Source organism: Phalacrocorax carbo, chromosome 6, assembly GCF_963921805.1.
Source record: "Phalacrocorax carbo chromosome 6, bPhaCar2.1, whole genome shotgun sequence".
NCBI lineage: Eukaryota > Metazoa > Chordata > Aves > Suliformes > Phalacrocoracidae > Phalacrocorax > Phalacrocorax carbo.
This window is the reverse complement of record NC_087518.1, coordinates 35,548,929-35,574,451: the sequence shown is the minus strand read 5'-3', so window position 1 is coordinate 35,574,451 and position 25,523 is coordinate 35,548,929. Positions and strand designations below refer to the sequence as shown.

At 42.6% G+C, this 25,523-nt stretch overlaps 1 protein-coding gene across 3 annotated transcripts in view; it reads right to left on the bottom strand.

Moving 5' to 3' along the window:
* TEDC1 (tubulin epsilon and delta complex 1) overlaps nucleotides 1-25,079 on the bottom strand; it is a 77,807-nt gene extending 52,728 nt beyond the window's left edge. For 2 of the 3 annotated variants that reach the window (XM_064454703.1, XM_064454705.1), the window contains exons 1-4: nucleotides 24,900-25,079; nucleotides 23,462-23,540; nucleotides 16,158-16,360; nucleotides 2,429-2,599 (exon numbers count right to left, since the gene is read on the bottom strand). In XM_064454703.1, the coding sequence (XP_064310773.1) occupies nucleotides 2,429-2,599; nucleotides 16,158-16,360; nucleotides 23,462-23,540; nucleotides 24,900-25,061 (615 nt within the window). In that variant the 5' untranslated portion in view covers nucleotides 25,062-25,079. Of the gene's footprint in view, nucleotides 1-2,428; nucleotides 2,600-16,157; nucleotides 16,361-23,461; nucleotides 23,541-24,880 lie in introns of all 3 variants that reach the window. The other variant, XM_064454704.1, reaches the window with a different exon arrangement.
* Nucleotides 25,080-25,523: the final 444 nt, after the last annotated feature.

Below are 25,523 nucleotides of genomic sequence, written 5' to 3'. Positions count from 1 at the left end.
TAATCAGCAGTAAATAAGACTGTTCCACAGTTGAGATACATAACCTGTTAAGTTATTAAACAGAGTGAATAAAAGCCATAATTATAATTTTGTAAAGAAAGCCCTCTGTAAATCTGTCAGCATAATTAAAAAACATAACACTTATTAGCCTTTTGCATACTGTTTGTGGTTTATATGAGAAAAGCAGCAGCTCATACAGAGATCATATTGGGTCAGCTCAGTCTTCTAACACATAGCAGACTAGTTTAAAAGTTTTCAAATTAATGCAGTAGCACAGCCAAAATTTCTCTATAAAGAGTCAGGAAACATCAGTTATTGTTTATGCAGCTGTTAAATTGTATAAGTATGTTATATTTTGTGTTACCATAAATGTTAACATTAATGTGGCCCGGTAATGAAGTCCCTTCCAAAGTCACTTTTACCTTTCAATTTTCCGGCTTTTAATTCAGGCTAAAATATAAATCAGAGCACTGCACTTTATTACAGCTCTGCAAGGAGCTCCCACTGTTGCACATACATATTCCAGCATGCATAATATCAGTGTGTGATCACATATGGAAGTGGGCTCCAATCTATCCTCCTATGTACACATCCATGACGGCAGCCCTCTACATACACTGCAGAGCACAATCTGATCCTAAGAGTCATCACCAGCACCGCTTATTGCTTTCAGTTTAGGCCAGTGATGACTGCTGGAAAAGGCAGTAATGGCAGCTTTGGGAAACTGGATGAACACAGAAACATTCTCCCTCCTGCTTATTCTTCCAGATTCTGGAAATCGTGGTCCAGGGAACTGCAGCATAACTAACCTGTCTTTTATATTTGTCTGACTGTAACAGTCCTAACTTTAGCAAAGATTTTTCCTTGGATAGTGACAGGGAAAAAAAAAAATCCAAGTTTATTTCCAACTTCAATCCTATAGGAGGTCATCATCTCCCTGTCAACAAGTTTAGCATGTTGCCCAATCAGCACACCTCTTCATCATTTCAGTGCCTGATCTGGACCATTGAGAGTATCTGTCTGTACTTGAGGCCCCAGGTTTGACCTGCTCTTAATTCTTCCTTGGTCTCATTAACTGCAAGCTGAGGTACTGAAGCTGCCTAATGATTTGTTACTGCCAAGTACTACATAAATCAGGGCACTGATGAGGAGTTATGGAGATATTTGCCTCACCTACTATAAAAATCAGCATACCTTAAATAGAGGTAGCTTATCAAGGGGAGAAGATGCCAATCATTTGAGTTTTATATCAATAAGCCACCTCGCCCAATAGCATCACTGTCTGCAATCTCAGTTCAAAAGCCAAGGACTGCACCTACACTTCCAGTGAATTGCTATCTTTATTCCCAGATCAGGAAAGCAGATTAGCAATGGGCAATGAGAAGCAAAAGGTTATTTTAGATGCTGCACACACAGCACCTGATCTTTCCCCTAGGGCGATCAGACATCTTCCCTAGCAATCAATTCACGTAAAGAACAAAATGTAACCTCAGTTTTCAGCATTGCTCTGCCAGACACAGGATTAAAAACAAGAAGGCATCTTCATTCAAAACCCTCTTGTTCTGATTCTGACAACTTTCTGGTAAATGACCTTTGAGAAGAAATTTCTCAAAATTGTTCTTAGTCTCAAAAAGGTTTTCTGTGAAGGTTCTGGGTACAATACCAGGTGGCTCCATATACATTACCTGAAGAGGTACGAAAGGAAAAAGGGGGCATGGGGAAAACATTACTGAATACCTTTTAGGCCTATCTTTAGAACCATCTTTTAAAATCTGTCTCTGCAGTCACCATCACTGTCAATTTTGGGACTGCAGGCTGTTTCATCCTAAGCAGACATGATGCTCCCAGATGTCTGTGATTTTCAGACAGGCATATAAACATTATTCATAAATGGGAACAGCACTGGAGTCTTAGCAATGTAGAGACCACTGTTGATTCCCAATTTAAAAGCAGGTAGATTTTGGGTTCTGCTCAGATGTTCCCTAGTACTTCAGAAAGGGAAACTGCATTTTATTTTGCTTCTGTTACTTCCAACACCCAAGCTTAATATTTTGAGTCCACATTTCCAATGAACTTATAGTTCTGAATCACCATTTCTCGTCTGTGGGACCAGAATGCTCTGTCTTGCTTCTACCAGGCATTTTCTGAGAAAAATGGAGACAGCCTATGGTTACAGAAGTGACTAATGTACCAACCTGCAAGGAAGACTTTTCTACAACAATAATGACCTTATGAACACTGTACATACTTCATTTTCTCATGGTTTTGCCCCACTGGGGAAGGGTGGGGGTATTTATATTTAGAGTAATTCACTCTTACCTACAGAAAATGCAGAACTAGCAAGCGAGAATAATTTGTACATTTAGCACTGGCTGACAAGGCTTTTAAATAATAAACAATGCCACAGTGAGTTAGAAGAATCATTTACCTTGTGCAAAAGTTTGCACTGCTCCTGGTGCTGAGCATGCAAACTGCGCCACTGGAACCTCAGCCTTCCATTTAACCACTGAAGGTATCGAACGTCTACTCTGTCTTCTAGCCCATATTCAGGTGCTATTTTAGTTGTGCCTTTCTGGCTGTTAGGCAGATCATCTTCACACTAAAAGCAGAAGAAAATACCAAAATGCTTTAGGTTAGCTTCAAAATTTTCAAATCATTCAGTAGTGAAGAACATACACGGCAGAGAGGCCAAAGAGGAAAAAAAAATCCCCAAAAAAGGAAGTAAGTTCCAGCACTAGAGAGAAACTGTAATCTTTTAGAATACAGGACTGAGAACAGCCTAAACAAGTACTGAGGTCTGGAATAAATATCAGCTTCTCTGCTATGATGTGGTGAGCTGTCTCCTCTCCTGTCTTTCATTTTCCATACCCAGGAATACACAGTGTTCCTGAGACAGCAAGCATGTTCTTTACCCAGATGGGGGTAGAAAAGAAAAAAAAATATCACATTTTCACTACACTCTAATAAGTCAAAGAACATAAAAACCAGACTTAGCTCCTCCAGTGTCTTCCCGAAAGCACTGTAGACTGTATTCAGTGACCCCATTTCATATATCAATGTCTTATACAGGGACAAAACTGTGGGCCTCTGCTTACCCAGATTTTTTTTTTTCCTCCATCCAGCATTTCCCTTCTTGCAGGATAGAGCAAAAGAAACAATCATCCAGCCGACATCAGCCAGGCGTCCACACAGGCACTCCCAGCTACAGTTGTACCACCTGTCTTGCCCTGTTTTGCCTTTCTCTAGAGTAATTTGGAAAGAAGGGAGAAGCTAAGAGTTTTATTTCGTTCATCCTGTCCCACTTTCCTTCTGTTGCAGGAAAAAAAGAAAAAGAACGAACCACCATCTTCACCTTCTGGATGAAATTTTGCCTGGCATAAAGCAAGACATTTCTGTCCTATCTCTTTCCCAAGGAACATGGAGGGAATTCCACTTGCTGAATACCATTCCAGCCTCTTGCACAAAGAGGTCATTCACATTTACAAACAGGTCTCTCTCTCCATTTTCAGCTAAGACTCCTGCAAATTAAAGAGGGAGGAAGACATGGGTTGTTTTACTGCTGATGCCAGTAATACCACTTACAGTAAGGCTGAGCCGTCAACTTCATCCAGTCTATCGAAAGTACATACAATAAACACAACATGTAATTCTGACATTTTTACTACAGCATATCATAAGTAGAAGAAATAACAGAAATGTGAAGACCTGGTTACTCGGAACGAGCGTTCACCTGCTAAGAAAGTGTCTCCCAGTTGCTGGATTCTCAAGTCATTTCTTTAAAGTGGAAATTTAAAAAACCTACTTGAAACACGACTGTTTTCAAGAAAACACTTAAGCAGATATTTGGACCCATAGACCTTGATGGTATTTAAACATATGTGCTTCCCTGCTTCACAGTCTTCCATATTCAATAAAAATCTTACAAAGATTCAGCTGGCAGGCTAAGCTTGAATCTACTTCCAATTTGGATCCTAAACTAAAAATGCAAACTGTAAAATGAAGAGAGTTTAATCTTGCCTTAACTGCAGATTTCAGCAGAAGTATATCTATAACTGTGATCAAATAACCTCCTAATGCTTGTTTTAACCTAAATATCACCTCAGTTGACTGGGCCTCTAATACAGTGAGTGTTCATATTATTTATAAGCACAAAAATGCTGTTCTAGTCACACAACAAAACGTATCAAGATTACAGGTTTTTTTCCTTTGCTCTGTGGCTCAGATAAATGTATGCTATAAATCACAGGGGTGCAGGGTTGGTAAATGGCTTTTCTTTTTAAAGGCACAGTTTCATCTTAAAAAAAAAAAAGACAGTATCTCCTTTGTGCCAACTGCAGTGTCACTCTTTTTCCTCAGATGCCTTCAGCCCCTTGCCCCTAAATCAAAAGGCACTGTGTCCTAGGGCTCTGCAGTCCTAGCTAAGGACCTTCATGGTTCAGATTGTCTTGCCCCCACCAGGAGAGATTTCTGGACTATGAAACCATACAGATATGATTACCAAGTTGTCCATAAACATGATGAGCCAAGCAATTGGATATCATTCACTACAGCAGAAAAAACCCGTGTGTAAACAGCATTAAAACATTTCACATAAGCAGCCAGAAAGCCACAAGGCCAAAGACAGACTTGGGATTCCCAGATTAAAATCTGTATTTTCCATAATTTACAGCTGAACTCCAACTTCGCTGGTTAGAGATTTCAGAACAGCACAAATACTGCTCTCCTGGGGATTCATTTCAGGAAGGAATGTATTAGACTCGATTGCTTTGGCAGTACAGTGACAAACACCATGCAGAGCTAATTTTATTGTAGCAACCTGCCTTATTAATATTAAAATAAGGAAGCCAGCCAATGCATTTTTAACAGGATCTCTCTATTATTTATTTCACAAACTGCACAAAAAACTTACTTTTTCTATGAAATACTTAGCCTGGCAAAAAGTAAACAAGGTAAAAAAAAAGTCTCACATATTATACCATGACCTCAATTTCTAGTCCCATCTTTACAATCTAAGACTGTTCACTGCTCCCCCAGTGGGAGAAAAATCACTAAAATACCAGCCCAAGCTAGAGTATTTGCTTCAAATACCACTGTGAATTTATCTAATCTATGTAGCAATATGGGCATGCACCTACATTCACTTCTGAGATACAGAAGTGCATATTATTTAGCCAAAGTCATAAAGAGAGCAGCCAAGGCAACTACCCAGGGCTCTCAATGGCCTCCCTGCACTAAGAACGCTCCACACCAGCTCTGGAAGAGATCATTTCATAGCCACTTACCAGAAAAGCATTTTGCTTGTAAACTGTTTCTCTGATTCTCTTTCAGAGAAGGGAGGCACATGGACTCCAGCTACAGAATGGTGCTACTGGCTTGCAGCACAGAAGCCACATCAGCACATGCTGATATCCTTATTGCAGTGTCAGAGTCTTTTCCCATTACACTGGCAATACCAGAGCTAGTCTTGCCACACTGGATCACGTGGTCTCACCAGAGCACCTGCAATAACTTAAGCAGAAGCTAGAATCTAGCGCCTCAATTCCACTCCCTCTGTAATTCACCACAAATGAGCTTTTCTGACCTAACAGCTCAAGGTACTGCCATTTATTGGCAAGACTCAGAAAAGTAAGCACAAGCCTGATGAAGGTGACATCCATATATTTACATGAACTTTCTTCAAGTCAATTCCCGAACTACACACTTAGGCAGAACTTAAACCCAGCTCTCCTGTGGTAAAAGATCCAGGCAAATAACCAGCTAAGCCCCATAATAAATATACTTTCCAGGACACCACACATCACCATCCCAACTAAGGTAGCTCACAAACTACAAAACCTACTCCAATGCTCATAAATACATCTCTGGCTTAGTCAGAGCTAAACACGGTTTATGTCCTAAGAGCATGTATTTAAAATTTTTGCAAGGCAGCCTAGAATTCAGTCTCCAACAACACATGAGTTTTGCCCTACACATTCCTTCCCCGGCTATTTAAAGTCCAATTGTTATGAAAAAAATATGCCAGGTCATTCTTCAAAATGTGTGAATGCACTTATGGTTAGACAATGCAGAAAGTGCAAAAACAGCCAACACAGTCCTCATGGCATGAGTACTCTGAGCAGACAAGACAGATTCACAATACACACTGCACTAAAAAAGCTACCAGATATAAAAGTACTTAGTGGAAAAGAATAAGGGGTGGGAGAAAGGAGGGTGTGAAAAACAAGACATAGGGATATATCAATTTTCATTCACATTCAATGCATCTGAGCAAACAACTTGTATGCTGCTTGCTTAGAAATTAAAGATTAAGAAGTTTCAGCTTTTATAGCAGAAATAAAGCTCTCCTTTTTGAATTTAAATGCAAAGCAATTCCATGGTACTGGAAATCAAGGAGCAGTTCTACCAACAGTGGACGGAGATAAATTAAACAAGTACTTCTTCATATAAACAGCTTATCAAAGAACAACATAAGCATCTATGTGTTTGTAGACATGTGAGAAGCAAGCATTTTTTGCACTACTTGCTCTGAGGACTTGGTATGCAGCTGACATTGCTCTGTACACTTTGAATTAAACAAACTCCAAACATTGTTTTAAAGCAAAATTCCTTGCAGATTCAGTGGAGATCTTACAATATGCCACACACAGTACTGCAAAGAAAACCCTTTGTTGTACAACTTCACACTTCTACACCTCCTGTGCTTTTTCAATTCATATAGCTATCTTAATGCTTGTAAATTCTTACCTTAATAAGTTTACTATGCCCTACACACACAATGGAAATGAAAGGGCCTAAGCTGCCTGCACTGCTGTAAAAGCAAGGTTATGGCAGGGCTAGCTGCCCAGGAGATGCTCTTTTCTGACTACGAGCTGCCACCTATCGGTAAAGGACAGACAGCCGGCTCATCCCCGGCGTGCTGTGGCTTTTCCCAAGACATCTTGCAAGGATCAGCTCTCTGCTTCCATATGTGGACAGCCAGCAAACAGTCCACTGTTCTTCCCGTGGAGAAGCAGCCCTGCTGGAACACGGACAACATGTTTAACCCATGGATATATGCATTAAGTCAACTCCCTGACATTAATCCTTGAGCAGAGCAAAATAAAGCAACTGCTAGTTAAAACGACTAATACATGCTTTCCCCCCCACTACTCACTTTCACCTGAGTTAATCTGGGCCTAGACAAAAACTATTTATGCTCAGGTACTACTCAAATCTTAACTACGCTAAGCACGCAGCCTGGCTTCACAAAGGTGGGAAGGAGCATATCTAGATCCCTCACTGCAGGAATCAAGAAAGGCAAAGCAATCACATAAATCAGGCCAATATAGTGCTTCTGCAACCTTTACAGAGCGCTCGTTCTGAACTGCTCATAATTCAGACAACGGTTTTGATGTGACATAACATATGTTAACCTGTGCAATTACAGATCTTTAAACAGAGTAATTTTTTTTTTAAATTAAACACCATAGCCAGAAACAACACTATCAGACATGCTTTCCTAATTAATACAGCCATATATCTATCTGCAGGAGGGGAAAATGTGAAAAGGAACAATTTGAGCAGATGAATGCGAAACAGACAACACTATTTTCATTAACAGCATCATCAACAACACTAATTGGATTTCCTCCTAGACAAGGTAGGATCCAGATTAGACATATGCATGGCAAGACAGATGGTGCAAGAACCCCCTCCCACATGATGCACATACCAATTAAATAGCCAGATACTTGCACAGAAGAATGTTTTCCACAAACGTAAGTGCTCACAATGTAGAAGTTATGCTCACAGCATATTCAGCAAATTAATAAAAAGAAGTAAAACCCTGTGTTTCCACAAGGCCATTTAGCTTTCAAATTTCAACGCCTTTTGTAAAAATTACTACTCACAACAGCATTCCCGAGAGCTCTGCTAGTATCTGAATGGCAAAGAGTGAAAAAGAGAAGGTGCTGGGGGAAGACACAAAATGTGAACACAGCTTCTACCCGCTCCTGCCTTGTTCAAACAAGCCTGACAGGCAGCAGCCACAGGCCTGAGGCACTAGAGCAAGTCAGTCCCTTATCCCATCCCTCCTCACTCATTCAGGAGGTTACTTAAGAGCTCTGTGACAGAGCAAAAGCACTATGCCTTTAACAGAGCACAGCAGCACTGTCTAATTTTTGGAGCTGCAAGGTACCACTTTTAAAATAATATTTCAATCCAAAGCTCACTGCACCATGTATGCAAGCAAAACAGGAAAACCACATACACTAAAACACCCACATGGCAGGGTAGACCTTAACTCACAGAGCACTGCAATTTGCAGAGCTCAGGAAATGCAATATCGATAATGCCTTGCACTGCATTTCCTCTGCCTGCAGCTGCAGGCCTGTTTGCCCACATCCATTCTCCTCCACTGTGGCAAGATGCTGAGCAGGGGGTAATCAGCGAAGAGAGAAAGATGCAGCATGCTACCTCAGCAGTAAATCTGGAGCAAGAGGCCAGCAGGAGAAGAAACAGTAACTGCCCTCCAGGAGAAGAGAGGCAGAGCTCTGCCATATACAGAAGGCCTGCCATGCCCTTCTTTGCACGTTCCTTTTGTCCTCCTGAGGAAAAAGTGCCTTATTTCAAAAGATCCTCCAATGAAAGTTAAACCCTGATCAATTAAGAAGGGGGACAGCAAAAGCCAGAAGGCCGTAGAGAGAAGATAGGTACCAAAGGTACCGGCTGCTCCCTGCCACTGGAGGGCAAGAGAGGCACTAAACATCTGAACATCACGTGGCGTCTCCCATGGACAAGGGAGGCACTCTGTACACAGCATTTCAGTAATATAGAGTACCAGTACGACCACGCTAAGCCTTCCTGTGAGCACATCAGTCCTTATCTTCCTCTCCTTACATGAAAGCTAAAGTGACTCCAGTGCCTGGTGGGAGAATCCCATCCAGAACACATCAGCTGTAACGTCAGATTCAAGAAATTTTGTGTTTATTTGAAATTCAGACTTTACCTAGAGAAATGGCAAAATCAAATTTTAAGCCTTTTTGATAATTTCAGACTCCTCTTTTAGTGTTTTACCTTGACGTGCCGTCTAAAAAAAAAAATCTCAAAAGTGTATTCACTGTGTCAGGCAAAAATAAATGTTTTTAACTGTACATTTTCCAGTGCACCACAGGAAATTGTTTTCATCAGGGAAAAAGGTTCCATGACAAGTCCAAAGCATGGAATAAAAAAACAACCCACACAAAAGATCAGAAGGAACAGCATGTACATATGCACATGCAGAATGACAGGGAGACAATTTCAGCTACTGCCTGTAACTTGTGTTTTAACACACACCAAAAAAGCATATTTCAAGAATTCAAACTGAAATGTGCCTGAGTTCTTGTAGGGCAAAAACATATTCCTAATTTAACCACTTCTGACCACAAAATAAGCAGCATCAGTAACTAAGGAGATAAAAATTAATACTTCAGGGTTCAATAGCTACCTATTTAGGAAGTGACTTTAAAAAGTACAAAAGGCAGAAAAGCAAAATTCAAGCATTTTTTAGTTTCTGGTGTAAGCCTTTACAGGGCAGGTGACAGTGCAACAATAGACTTGTCAGCCACGCAGGAGCCCAGTGAGCCGCGGAAGCGCGGCCCGGGTGCCACCCCAGCAGAGGCAGCATGCAGAGGGATGCCACAGACATGCCAAACACACGATGCTGCCCCAGGCAAAGCAGCGCTGCTCGCTGGCAAAAACGAGGAGAGGGAAATTCTGCAGAAGAAACTTTAGGGATCCTGTGCCCCCTGTTTGGGTTTCAGGGAAGGCTTTTTAAAAATAGTTCCTTAGCAGCTACTGAATACAGCAACAATAGTAGCACAGAAGGGCAAAAAGATAAATGGTGAGAGTTACTACAAAGGCAGGAGGACAAAGAATAGAAGTGTAAGCACACAGAAAAGGGGAGGGAAATCAAAAAATGAGAGCTGACAGACTAATATAGCCCATAAAGATCGGCAAAGTAGTTATGCTTCTGAGTCAGAATCAATAGGTTAATAAAATTCCCTCCTCTGCCTCCACTGGAATAGGTGAAGAAGGGGAAAAAAAACCCAGAAAATTCATATTTACTGACACTAGTGCCAAAGGTTATCTGGTTTTCTGCTGGGGGGAACATCAAGCCTGGCTGCTCCGTTAACGCTTTCCTCTAATAACATGGTTTATGGAACAGCAGTGACGGTCAAGATCTCTATAAGAGAAAGGCATTTCAGCAACAAGGTTAGACCAAGCATAAGCCTTACACTATATTGGAAATATCCAGTGAGCCAAACTAGACCGTGACAAACAAAAGATTAATCAAATCGCAAACCTAAGAGTCAGATGCCATGTTTAGTTTCATTTTCCCCACCAGAAGTAATTAAACTGATTTCACTTTGCCATGCTAGAGACACACGCATGAATTTCAATAGCTATAATAGCTCCATTTGTTGATTACTATAAATTCACAAAAGGGGAGGGATATCCAATTTCACTCAGAGGGCAACAGGCAGGCAGAGGGAATTAGTGGAACCCAGAACCAGTGTTTGTACAACATGCCCTGGTGATAATGAGGGATATAACATCACGACACCCATCTAAAAAACTCAACAGCCTCCACACATAATTAAATTACGGGGCACACAGATTATTTTCAGCTATAGAAATAATACCAGTACAGGCAGTATTCCTCCCTGGAAACAGAAGGAATACATGCTCACAGACTACTATTATCTGCACGAACCATCATAGATTTGGAGAAGGCTGTTGACGGTATCACTAGAATTTAAAAAGCAAGGCAAGAAAAAAATTATTCAAATACTGAATGTGCTAAAAAGGCAGGTGTATATCAAACAATTATCTGCTTCTTGGAGAGAGAGAATATGAGAACTCCTCAGGTCTGCCTTACAGGTTCAGTGAAGGACAGCGTTTCACCTACCAGTTTTCAGATGTGTTTTGTACTCTAGAATTTTCATGTGTAAACAGGAAACAATGAATGGCACTTGAGAATAATCTGCATGTACATGATCACCAAAGCAACAAAAGATGTTAAGACTGACATCACAGCAGTGCATATTTGGGATAGAAATCCACAAGGGGTGTAAAAAGCCTTTGAAGACAACACCCATCAATTAATTGCCTATTGCTTTAAGGCAATAACAACAGGGGAGAATTCCCAAGTAGACACTTCAGTAAATCAGTGTGAACCTCCAATTCAGATTGTACTTAAGTCTTTATAGGTCTAACAGAATTAGTGATTATTTTTTTTTTTTTAAGGCATTGACCAAGGCAAGGTTTGAACTTTCACTTACTGCCTCTGAAGTCGCCAACCTACTGACACATCAGCACAAGTAAATTCAGGGAACAGACTCGCACTACAGCAGCCAGGTACTAGAGTTCGACATGCACCATCAATCCCCTCTTCCCTCTCCTGTTCCTCCTGCACAGCAACACGGGCTCCAGTCAGCTCTTTTAACTGTCAACCCCCTCAGTTTATAAACCTCACATACTGGAAGAGAGCTGTGAGTGGAAGGCTAGAGGCGGCAATAGCTCCTTCAGTCCTGCTAAGGAATCCTGCAGCAGGCACGCAGGACCCTGGCTCAGGAGAGACTGCAGCACTTGCAGCATTGCCCTTGCAAACAAAATTAGCTGGAGGATACATGAGACAAGGCACTCAGAAGAATTTTCTTACTTAACACACAAAAGTAGTCAACCCATATAACCACCCTAGGCTACTAACCATGTTGTCCCTACCAACAACTACCTCAAGATTTTTTAATATTTTTTTTCGGGATTTTGTTAGCCACATTAAGCACTACTTCCTACCACCTCAACCCTTTCATCATGTTTTTACCACTGTTCAATTTATAATTTTAGGAATCACTTAACTTTTGATTCTGAAGATTTAAGTGCATGTAAGAGTAAGCTTGTGGAAGCCTTCCCCTGCTCAGGATCTTAAGATTATGAATTCCATGCAGTGGCTGAGTTCCATGTCCATCACGTGTCATGAATACCCTTGTCCCTCTATAAATAAGGCCTGAAATCCTTTAGAGCTGATAGAAGTGTTCAATTTGCAGAGGAAGAAAACTGTGTTGCTAAGGAACTGCAAAGAAGAAAAGGCCAGAGAGTGGTAATCTGAAATGAAATGAAAGGAATTAATTTAATTGATTCTTGATATATTGGGTATTTGGCATATTACCAGCAATTTAGGAGGCTAAAGGCTGTTTTTCAAACTTAGGCTGAAAGAATAGTCAGAACACACCTGTACCCTTAATTTAGGGATTAGCTGCATTCTCTCTTCTCCATACAACAGATCCTGTCCACTTTTCAGTCAAAATTTTAATAGCACACCGCATGAATACCAGTTTGACCTACAGCTATGCCTACAGTTCTTGAGACTCTATTTTTTAGATGAAGACAAAGGGTAAGGATTTTCTTCACATTTATTCTCACTTGTAGACCAACAGATGTGCTTTGCCAGTAAGTACTGGTTTTCATGCTTTGCTGGATTTGGCAGCGATCTCAGCAATGCACCAAACCAAATACTATTTCATGGATTTTTGTTTTGTAACATTTTCATTTCAGGAAAATATGTTCAGTTGTTTATATTCACTTAAAAAAAAGACTCCATGTAGTGGAAGATTTTTCAAGCTCTTTCTCAGCTGAGAATTTCAGTTGTTTTAAAGAGCATTTCCTTTTCTTTCCTCTTTTTTGAGGCAAATCTTTCTCTAGTGAAGCTTTTTTTCCTCCTCCTTTTACCTTTTTCCTTGAATATACTTGAATAGAAGCTACTACTCCAGGGACTACATCTCTGGCATGTTTAGCAATGCCTTTACAATTTGTTACGCACCTTCTAACACCTCGCTTAAGTATCACAGATGCCTGGAATTTAACATTCCCAGAGTCAAAATTCCAGCACTTCAATTGTTCAAGTTGTACTTTAACTCACAAGACGTCAGGTATCAAACTGACAACCTCATCTTCTTCCTTTCTTGCTATGATTTTAGGGACTACATTGTTGTATGCTGTCTGACTGATGAGTAGACTTTGCCACATGAAGGTACCCCATAAAATAACAATAGCTATCAAACAACAACATATTAATAATAGCAAAACTACCACACTTCATGCAAAAAATAATAGGCTTTCATGTGTTTGAGGTGTGTGACCCACCTACTTTCTCCTTCAACACTCACCATTACCTCCTTAACTATGCGTTCCTAGATCTCAATTTGGTTATGTCTTACTGGTTGGATTTGTTGGTTTTGTAATGCCTTATTGATCAAAAGGTAAGACCTGTCCCTCAGAATTCGGTTTAACTTTCTCATGATGCAGAATCACAAAACACACTATCTACACATTCTCCACTGTAACTATGTTCTATTGGTTTTTTCCCCTGTGAATATTATTTTTATTGGAGTATGAAAACTTGCTAGATGAACACCATACAAGAAATATTGTCATTAATACAATGAGCTTTATATACACATGCTAACTCCAACTCCCAATCTATAAAATTTTTGTCTGGCCTATTGAAAAAAAATGTCCAGACCTGTAAACCTTTTCAAACACTGTTTCAAACAGTTATTGGATAAAAACATGAAACATGTATTTAATGCATTTTGAGCAACACAGGTAGAGCAGGTTAGAATTGCAGTAAACACATTTTCTCACTGTGCCTCTGTATGGCCACAAAAGATAACACTGTATTACATTGTATGTTCTTTCATCTCCTTTTGGAAAATGCAAAACTTAAGACCTTCAGAGAAAGTAACATAGGTGCTTCCCATTTCCTGAATTCATGTCGCTGCAACACTTTACTCATCACTCTCTTGTAACAGCAATAGACACAAAAAATAATCCGCTACCACACAAGAAAAACAAGAAAACAATAAGAGAAATGTAAAGTAAAAAGTTCTCCAGAAGTGTGTTTTTCCTAAAGTTTCATGGCACCCTTCATATCACCATATCATCAGAGGGCACCACCACTCACACCCAGTGCTCCAAGCATGGCCTCCTGTGCTCCCTCTTCTGTGCAAACAATTGTAGCGTAGCATGAGCAGTCCGTTTCCTCAAAATACTGTTAATAATGTTGTTACAAAGGTGACTCTTCCCTTTGAACTGTTTTCAATTGTACAAGTATTTTCCTTCTGAAGACACTGTATCTATATTGTAGCCTTCCAAACTTTCACTTTCTCGATTTGATGTTGCCTGAAAAGATTCTGGAAAACCAGGCAGCCTACAGTCTAGGGGAGCACATATATGAGATCATAAAGACCACAAGGTTTTAGACATTACAAGTCATCAGCAGGTAGGATTTCTGACCTACAATGTCCTTTAGTTCAAAATTACAAGCTCACAGAATTGTCTCATGTTTTGGCAGACTGACCAGCAATTAATGTCTGACCAGATGAAGATGACTTAGAACAAACTCACAACCATCTAAAGGGGCCTCAGCCGCACTAATGCATTGCACTGACCAGTTTAAATTCAGCCTGTTATCTGTTGTTTTAAGAGGAGGGGCAGTTTATTTGCAACAAAGAAGATATAAATATGGAAAGAACTTAATCTCCTCGTCTGAGCTTCTCACTCTATGCTCCAGAGCAATTGTATATACAGTAATATGTGCATGCAGCCTTAAATGCAAGGAATGGATTTTAAAAGCAGTATTACCAAACATTATTAGACTGTGGGGTGGGGGGGTGGGGTGGCGTTTGCCCTTTTTGTTTTTTTGATCATGTGTATATATTGCAGCTAAAGCAGACACACAGCTATTCTTACCTTACTTAGAGCAGGATTTCACGTGTTAACAAATTTTTATTGATGGAAACAGAGTAACATACCCCACTGTTCTCTCAAGGAGGCTACAAGGTCATTAGTTACCCCAAGCGCAGTAGCTGTCATTTAAGATCTTGATGTTTTTAAAAAGTACTGTTTCTCTAAGGATTACTTGCTCTACCCAATGCCAACATACACAGCATTCACAGCTCACCTGTCTGCCTACTCTGTAGAACCACCCATGCTACATTCTGAAACCACAAAACTCAGAAGCACAGAGATCAAAGACATTCAGAGGGACCTGGGCAAGCTTGAGAAGTGGGACCATGTGAACCCAATGAGGTTCAACAAGGCCAAGTGGAAGGTCCTGCACCTGGGTCATGGCAACTCCCAGTATCAGTACAGGCCAGGGGATGAAGGGGTTGAGAGCAGCCCTAGGGAGAATGACTTGGGGGTGCTGGTGGATTAAAAGCTGGACATGAGCCAACAACATGTGCTTGCAGTCCAGAAAGCCAACCATATCCTGGGCTGCATCAAAAGTGTGGCCAGCAAGTCGAGGGAGGTGATTCTGCCCCTCTGTTCTGCTCTGGTGAGACCCCACCCGGAGTCCTGTGTCCAGCGCTGGGGTCCTCAGCACAGGAAAGACATGGACTTGTTGGAGCAGGTCCAGAGGAGGGCCACAAAAATGATCCAAGAGATGGAACACCTCTCAGGGACTTGGCGTTGTTCAGCCTGGAGAAGGCTCTGGGGAGACCTTATTGCAGCCTTTCAGTACTTTCAGGGGCTTATAAGAAAGATGGGGCTAGACTTTTTAGCAAGGCCTGTTGCAATCAGACAAGGGGTAACGGTTTTATACGAAAAGAGGGCAAGTTTAGACTAGATATAAGGAAGAAATTTTCTACAATGAGGGTGGTGAAACACTGGCACAGGTTGCCCAAAGAGGTGATAGACGCCCTGTGCCTGGAAACATTCGGGATCAGGCTGGACAGGGCTCTGAGCAACCTGATCTAGTTGAAGATGTCCCTGCTCATTGCAGGGGGTTTGGACTAGATGACCTCTAAAGGTCCCTTCCAACCCAAACCATTCTGTGATTCACTTACTTGCACTCCTCCACACTGGTCTCACCTATACTGGAAATAAAAATCAGGGAATTTAGGCAGGGGTGGGAGTTTGAGAAGGAACCCAGATCATGTGAACACAGAGTCTAGAGAAGGGAAAGGAAACAGCTTCCAGATGCTGACCCCTTTAAGGTTTTTTTAAAGCTGGAGTAAGGCATTTATTTGTAAAGGTGCCACGACACCACACATTACACACTAGTGATGACACAGCTGCTTGTCACAGAAAGTTACTTATGGACAGATAGGGTGGAAGGACACAAAGAGGCTCACCGTACACACAGAGGTTTCATCTCCAGTCTTTACTCTGTTCCGAGCCAAAAGCTGCTCCAAGAGGCTGAGTCTGTGCAGCAGCCAGGAAAATGCCAGCAGCAGCTCCCGACTACCTGCTGAGCCATCGGAGGGGAGCTGATAGAGTTCTGGCCTGCCATAGCCATGGTACCAAAACGCTGATTTTACAAACCTAATTTGGTTATCTGAAAAGAAGAAAACAAGAATTACACATGCACTTACCTGTAACTCAATGCATTTACCCATTCAGTTCCAGAAACTACTGCATCCCCTGAGAGCAAGATTTTTAATCAAGCCTAAGATTAGTGGAAGACAGTAGAGACTACTCTTTACCAACAAGTGACGACAGTCTTTACCAACAAGTGACGACAGACAGGAGGTAAAGGGTAAAAGCCTTTCTTATGCTGCCCCATTCTGATCTACAGGTACTACTGCTACGAGAAAAGAAGAAATTAAAGGTTGAGATCAAGCCCATAACGGCCTCTTGGAGATTAACAAACACAAAAAAGGTACATAGCCATCCCCACTGTAACAGGACTCCACCTATTCATTTTTTATGAGCCACCAAGCATGCTGTGAATTAGTAACCACCCTGAGTCACTTTACTCCTGAATGAAACTGAAATTTAGAGATAGGAGTTTCACAGCCTGCTGCAAATCTCTGAGCACCAATGAGCAGGCAGCGATAACGCAGCACACCACACTGCATACTAGACCATGGGGACTATTTAATTCTCAGGAATGCTCTGATCCATATTCCTTCACACCAGCAAATGTTACCTGACAGCTACAAGACAGGCACTGTAGAACTGTAAAATATTGAGGAAACAGAGAAAATTATTATTTAAAAAGGTTCTGACCAGTAAGTCTCAGCTCTGTACTAACTCAGAACCATAATCAAGAACATAATTGTGGTGACAACGATAAACAATATGTACTGGGGAAGAACAGTTATTGTAAAAGGAATTCCTGCTCAAAAAGCTACTGGAATTCTCCAAAGGCAACAAGAAGCAAGCGATTAAGGAAGATTCAACCAATGCATGATATTTAGACTTCCCAGTGGGATTCAACTAGCACAAGGAAACTAAGCCACAGTGGTGGAGGGAGAGGGAAAGCCCTTGAATCAATGACAAGTGCCTAGCAGACAAGAACCAAAGGGTAGGAACAAATGGTGGTTTCACATGAGGGCTCTGTGCTAAACAACTGCTGATCAAACAACTCAAAATGACACACTAACAACGTGAGAGTGACAGAAAATTTGGTGCTAATGTGATATCACTCAGTAGTAAGGAATGCAGGCAGATCATGAAGGATTGCAGAACCTAGTGAGCCCAAACTTCAAAATGACAGATAAAATTCTTTTTTAGAAAAAAAAAAATGAGAAATGATGGATACACGGGAAAAAGCAATCCTAACTTTACTGACATAGCAACGGGCTTGGAGCTGACCACTGGACTCAGGAACACAGCTTTAGATGGTAAGATTTTTCAGCCCAATATCACACTTGGTTCTCATATGCATCCAAAAGCAAATGAATGTGAGAAACCTAGAAAGGAAACTAAACAGAACACAGGGAACAGCATTATATTGTTGTTTATATCCACTGTGACCCCACATCTCAAACTCACAGTGTTATTTTATTTCTTCAGCTCCAAAAAGGCTACAGACGACTTGGAAAAAAACAAAGGGAAAGGACAAGCATGATCACAAGTACAGAACAGCTTCACTGTAAGAACTAACAACATAGGCCAAGAAAATGGCTGAGAATGGATATGACAAAACTCTTTCAAGCCACGAGTGCTGTGGAATGGGTGATTAAGGAATAATTTGTTTGCATGACATTCAATGCAAGAACTGTGAGCCACGAAACAAAGTTAGCAAGCATGTGAGTCAAAACAAATCAGAGATGTTCTTCACACATACAGCAAAGCTCTGAGATTTCTGGCCACGGGACACTATAGACACAGAGTTACAGAGGCTCAGGGAGGAACCAGATTTACAAAGCAAGAGTTCATGGAAGCTTAGGAAATACAAAGATATCCTCTCTGGTTTGGGAAGTCTGAGATGTAAATTACTAGAGACTGAAAGGATACCCTGCTGAAAGCATCCCTCTATATTTGCTCTTTCCTTTCCCCAGGCATCCACTTCTGACAGCTGCCACAGCTGGATGGAGCTAGAGGAACCTTCAGTTTGATCCATTTTAGGCATTCTTACAATGCAAGGAAGAAAGCTGCTCCCCTTTTCCAGTGTAATGCTTCAGTATCCTCCATAGGGTTTTATAAAAAAGGTACACACTCACACACACAAAAATAACAGGAAATACAAACCTTGCACAACCAGGGATTGTCACTTCTGTCCTTAATTAACATACCAATTCATCACATTACATACCCATTTGCCTGTGCCTTGCCACTTGTAGTAAAAACATCCCTTAGCATTGACATATATTGTAATCTTTCTTTGTCTGGCATCAGCTGCTGAAACTCAAAAAACACATAATGACCAACTTCAAAACAAAAACCAAGAAAAAGCAATGCTGCTGCTCTCAAAAGGAATTTGTTAATTACAGGAGACTCTCACATTGAAGACCAGCTGATTTAACTTGATTTGCAAAATGCTGAAGAAGTCTTATCCACCAAAAGTAATACAAAGCCAAGACGCAGGGAGGAGCTATAAGCTGACCTATGCTAGTAACCCTATAGGAGCAGTACATTGCTACAGCTCTGCTCAGGCTGGAAGGAGCTGGTAGTCATAAAGAGCCACCGAGCCCTTTGCGCCTTGACAAACAGAGGAAGGTATATTGTTTGCACTATTTGAGCAGCTTTAGGATTTAGGGAAACGAGAATGTGGATCCTTAAGGACATGCCTACTTCCAGAGTGCTCCTCAGTCCAAATACACAGCTGAAACTGTTATACAGAATACTGCACATCTGCAGCAGTAGGACTGGGAATACGCAACTGGCCACGTGAAAGCTACAAAGCAATTCCTGACAAAGACATTAACCATGGCTGAAGAACAAAAAAACCAAGATCAGGAGTGTGATTAAGCAGGTGACATGAGGGTGCAGAGCTACTAATTTTTTTGCAGGACTAGTGTTTTGCATAGCAGAGCTTCTGCAGATGCACCTGACAGTTGGACAATTGGTTTTAAACCTAGCTTGTTTCTGCACGACAGACACCAAAGGACCCAAACACCTAAATCACTCCGTTGGCTCTTTTTGCAGGACCTGTGAACATGAAAATAAGTACCTTCCCTTCATGGCAGAAATGCCTATGGTTTGCTAAAAATCTTGCTGTAGATACACACTCCAATCCCTCATGCACAGGGGGAGCACTCAGATGTTAGATTTTCTTTTGATCACTCTTGTACATTCTCACATGAGCTACGTTTTCGTGTTGGCCTTTCCTTTTATTTGTGCATTTGTCAAGAAAGAAACAGCCATAACAGGTAAAGGCAGAAATACTCCAAAAAGAAGGAAAATAAGTACGTATTTTCCCCTTTTTCAAAGCCAACAAGCATCCCATGCTGCCATCTGCAGCTCAGGGAGCTCCCCAAGAAATCATATATCAAAGAGAAGGAATAGAGAGCAAGCCAGGTCGGTTTTTTTCCTTTATCACCATTTCTCTGATCTGATATACCACTCAGGACCAGATCCACCCAAGTAAATCGCCACCTGAATTTCTGTGTTGCTCTAGGTCCTTTGTCTCCCCCAGTTTCACCTCTCCCTCTGCAAAACATTGCCCTCACATGAGAAGGTACGATCAGTGTGAGTATCAGGCAGGAATTGTGGGTGAGCAGTCAAAGTACAGGTCTGGAATTGGGGCTCAAAGAGCCTTTCCATGACCTTAGAGAAGTCAATTTTCCTCACCTCTACAGTGCCCAGATAAATGGCAGCAGAGGCTATGTAAGTACCCAAGACTAAGATGGGTTCCTCCACAATGTGCAGCTGAGAAAGAGGAAAAAACATCACTCAGACAGCAGATAACACCAGTCACCCAAACACCTCCTCTTTGACAACATCTCCTTACGGCATTTCATTAGGATTAGGCAATTTATACAGAAAGACCCACACAGTCCTTCCAACTAATCCACTTCTGCATGCATATTCTTTATAAAAAGTACATTCAGCAAGTAAGACCAAGCTGTGGATGAACCTCAGGGTTCAGCTCTCTTAAAATTACTTTCAAGCTGCGCTCCTCCACTTTATGAATCCTGCAGAATATTTTCAGTGAATTACAACATGATATTCAAATAAGCATTATGTGTTAGGCTTGCTAAGATGAAAAGGAACTAAATCAAGTACAAGAACTGACACAAATACATTACTTCATGCACTCAGGCAAGAACCACCTGCATAGGTAGTGGTATTACAGGAAACTATTGCTGCAGAAGAACATTTTCTGCTTCATTTGTCAAACAAACAAAAATATATTGCAGATCCAGACCTCTTTCCCGTACTATAAAAAAAGAATTGACTCCAGAAAAGAAACATTTCCTCCAACTATCTAAATGCATATTGCAGTGCTACCTGATGCAGTGTTAGGTTGTTAACCAAGTCCATCAGCCTCTGAAGAAAGAGCAGCATGAAACCACTAATCCGGACCTCATCAGTAAGGTTATGCCCAGAGTACTCTTACACAGCTTGCTTTGACTCATACTCCACTGATGAGAGACCCATTGTTCTGACCTGTTTAAGGGGCTGGAGTGTATTAATGACTTCCCAAAGTTTATAGTAAGTGTTTTTTACTGTGTGAAGAAAGAATTCTTCCAAAATGAGAAACCAAAAGAGCCATTAGCAGAATTTTACAGCCACCGACTGGCAGGCTTCAGTGGGATTTCTGGTTTCTTTCTGCAATAGTTCCTATATTTTAAAACAGCAAACTTGGGAATTTTTTTTTTATATATGTGATTTTTCAAATATTTTCTTTTCTGCTAGCTAGGCAATAAAATACATCAACCATTTAAAAAACACGATGCAGGAAGTTTTTCTAAACAATATCACATAACAACCATAACAAGGAAATGACTATTAGCTGTTCTATTCAAAGCAATTTTTAACCTCCTCTAAAATTCACCTATATGACAAGATCAGATCAAAAAACGACTAATGAAAACTACTAACTTGAAACAGAAATACACACTGGGGTGCAACCTCAAAAGCCACTGGATAAAAAGGACTTCCCAGATCAAGGAAGAATTTTCTGGGCAAAATCTGTAAGAGCATTCTGTCCTTGCAATGCACCGCTTTCTTCTAGCACATCATGACAGCAAATGGCCCAACATCCCAAATGAAATGTACGTCTCACTCTACAGAGTAGTGAGAAGAACCACTGTGACCCCAACAACGCACACCGACTACAGGCCAAAACTTGCTGAGAGACAGTGGGATCAAGTGCACCATGTCATTGATGAAGATGTTAAAAAGTACTGGTCCCAATACTGACCCCTGAAGAATGCCACTCATCGTTGGTCTCCACTTTGCAGCAGACAACTCCTTCACTTGGCCAAGCAAAGGTAATAGTGTAATTTGAAAGACAGTACAGCTACCCAAACCAAGTTTCAGCCTTAATCACCAAATTGTGACTAAACAAGCTTCTTAAAATTCAGCTCAGCAGTTCTGAGCAGAACCACACGTTCCTACCTTGTGATCTACCAACAGGGGCTGGGTTTACTCTCTCCAGACCCAGCAACATGCCACATGCACATGGAAATCCTGCCTCCAAATGCTAGAAGCAATTAGTATGGGAGCAGCGACGATTCAAGGAGGCTGCACTTGTGCAGGACCACCTCCACAAAGCTGTGGAGGCAGCCAGTAAATTGACTTACCATACACAGCAGATTGTGGATGAGTAGAAAAGCAAAAATAGCCAGATGAAAAATAGCAGTCCTGTGAATAACACAGAACCATGCTGATTTCCTGCTGAGCTACCAGCAAAACTATGTCAGTTTTGCTCCACACTCCTTGAGAGATAGCATCCAAAATACTTAGCCTTTTTTAACTCTGCTTACAGAGCCTTCAGACTGCCAGCTCTTCAGGGGCTTACACACTGTTGCTGAGGTTTGTTTTGCCTTTTTTTTTTTTTGCACTTTCAAGGGCAGAAGTGGATTTTAAGTGGTTTTGGTCTGAGGAGACCTCTATCCATCACAGGCAATCCCATTCTCAAAACTTTCTCTGACAATGAAAGGGCTCTAGAAAGACATCTTCCAAGAGAGAAGTCTGCAGAGTAGTATCCTATGTGGAATAACAAACATTTAAGAAATTAGTGCTCTGTCACTGTGAGAAGCCAACCTGTATTCAGCTTCCCTCTGGAGCAGTGGCCCTGTCCATAGAGATATTTATGGTCCCTCTAAAATATTCACTTTACTTTTTGTTTTGTCTAGAACTTCAATCCAAAACGCTGCCTTTATAGAATCATAGAATTATTTAGGTTGGAAAAGAAAAGATCATCAAGTCCAACCATTAACCTAGCACTGCCAAGTCCACCACTGCATATACACATCTTTTAAATACTTTCAGGGATGGTGACTCACCCACTCCCCTGGGCAGCCTGTACCAGTGCTTGACAACCCTTCCACTGAAGAAATATTTCCTAATATCGAATTGAAACCTCCCCTGACACAGCTTGAGGCCGTTTCCTCTTGCCTTATCACTAGTAACTTGAGAGAAGAGACCAACACCCACCTCACTACAACCTCCTTTCAGGTAGTTGTAGAGAGCGATAAGGTCTCCCCTCAGCCTCCTCTTCTCCAGGCTAAACAATCCCAGCTCCCTCAGCTGCTCCTCATAAGGCTTGTCCTCCAGACCCTTCACCAGCTTCGTTGCCATTCTTGGGTACATGCTGCAGCATCTCAATGACTTTCTTGTAGTTCATATGCTATAATCCATTGCCCTGACATAGGACTTGACAGAAAATTAACCACAGAATCACGTGTCATATCTGGAATAGGGACAGAAGGGATCAAAGGAAAAATAAATCTATTTCTGTAATTATCTCTGCAGATGCTGAGAATGCATAAGATCATTGCAGTGAAATGTCCAAGGGAAGGAAGACTACCAAGCAGACACAAAAACATCCCAGTTTCCTGGGCAAAGCAAGGCAAAGAGGAGTAAACCTGCCTGCACACCTGTGATGCAATGGTAAGAATCAGTGGCTTAAACAAAGGCATTCAAAATTAAGCACTTCTGACTGGGAGCAATGAGCCAAAGGGAAGATGCTACAAAACCAGTCCCAGTAGTTCCCTGGGACAGACAGAAATACCACAGTCAGCCAGACTGACTAGGTTACCTATGGCATCAGACTCGCTCCACTTGCCTCCATGGATTTGTTTCAGAAGAGCGTAGAGCAGCCTCCAGAAATCCAGGCTCTGCAAAAGAAAAAGGGGTGGGGGGAAATCAGCAGACAAAAGATCTGTCACATACTTAGCCTTAATTAGGCAATTAAACTCATATCTAAGCATCAACTGTTACATGGAAGAGTACACCTGCATCCGGCCAACACTGTTGAATCTGGCAGGTTCATGCATTAGCTGTCTTATGAACGCTACCTACAGTAAGGTGCACTCAGAAGGAGAGGAGCTACTAATGCTGAAGGTACAGCAAAACCGAGCACTTCTACTTTGAGGCACAGGCATAGAGGAGTGCGGCTTCCAAAGCATATGCTCTGATATAACCACATATGGCACAACTTGCCTGTAGTCAAACAAGCACTTGAAGATGCTGAATAGATCTGACTATTAAAAACTCACAAATAAGAGGCAGGACACAATGAGTTGGAACTGAAAAATCATTTCTTGGCCACACAAGGGCAGTATGCCGACAAACATGCCAAAACAGTGCTTCTTACAGTTGGAATTTCAGTCAACACTTGTAAAATGCTTAAAATAGCTAACTGAGCAAGTGGAGCACCCTGTGTGTGAGATGGAGGCCTCACAAGCATTGCTCCGTAAAGCCCCGAAGCAGAAAGTCCCAAGCGAGCGTATGGTAAAGGGAAGCAAACCTCAGGTAACACTAGAAAAGGTGTTGCAGACCACAGTGAAATACTGAGCTTTAAGTTAAAACCACAGAATGGTTTAGGTTGGGAGGGACCTTTAGAGATCATCTAGTCCAATCCCCCTGCAGTGAGCAGGAGGGACACCTTCAACTAGACCAGGCTGCTCAGAGCCACGACCAGGCTGACCTTGAATGTCTCCAGGGATGGAGCCTCCACAACCTCTCTGGGCAACCCGTTCCAGCGCTTCACCACCCTCACTGCAAAAAATTTTTGCCTTATATCTAGCCTAATCTCCCCTCCTTTAGTTTAAAACCATTACCCCTTTTCCTGTCAAAGCAGGCCTTGCTAAAGAGGTTGCTCTAATCCTTCCTATAGCCCCACTTTTAAGTACTGGAAGGCCACAATAAGGTCTCCCCGCAGCCTTCTCTTCTCCAGGCTGAACAACCCCAGAAAGCGAAGCCCTTCCAAGAGCAGCGAGCTTGCGGAGTGACACAAGGCAGCGCCGGCCGGGCCCACGCAGAAGCCCCGACCCAGTCCCTGTCCCCACGCAGCTGTCCCTGTCCCCGTGTCCCCCCACCGGGCTCCACGTTCCCCCCGGGGGGACCCGAACGGCTGCCCCCGTGCCCCAGGAGGGCGCGGCGGGAGGCGGCAGGGGGTGGCTACACAACAGCGGGGGCCGCCGGTGAAGGGTGTCCCGGAGCGGCCCGCTCTCACCGCCTGCGGCCGGTCGAACCTGGCGCGGCGGAGGGTGTCGGGGGCGGGCCGGGCGCGGGGCGGCAGGGCCCGGCACAGCGCACCGACCGCGCTCGGCAGCGCCCGGCCCCGCTCCTGCCGCCGCCACATCCCGCTCCGCTGCCGCCGCTTCCCGCCCTCCAACGGTGTGCGGCGGGAGCATGCGCAGTGCGGCGGGGCGGGCCCCGCCGGACCCCTGAGCCCACCTGCGGCGGCGCCCCCTGGCGGCCGGGAGGGCGGACTGCGCCGCCGCGGGGATGGGGGCACGCGTGGGCTGGAGCGACGGGGCGCCGCCCGGCCGGGGGCCCCGGGGCCGTTCTCCCTGGCTTCTCACAGCTCACTGGTCTTGCCATTATTTATTCTCCCCGTGCTCATGCCTTAGGGAGAGAGAGAGCTCACTTCTTGCCTCCACTGGGAACTGTCCCGAGTGGGAAGTGCCCAGAGGACAGCAAGCCTGCAGGTCACCTCTTGCCATCTGCGTGAGGCACGGCAGGCTCACCCTGAGCCACAGCCGCATCTCCTGGCCAGCCGAACACTCCAAGCAAGCCCTACGAGCTTGCCCCACCCTTCCTGGCCGAAAGAGCTATTGCAAAACCTCAACTTCGGCTTTTCTAAAAATACAACT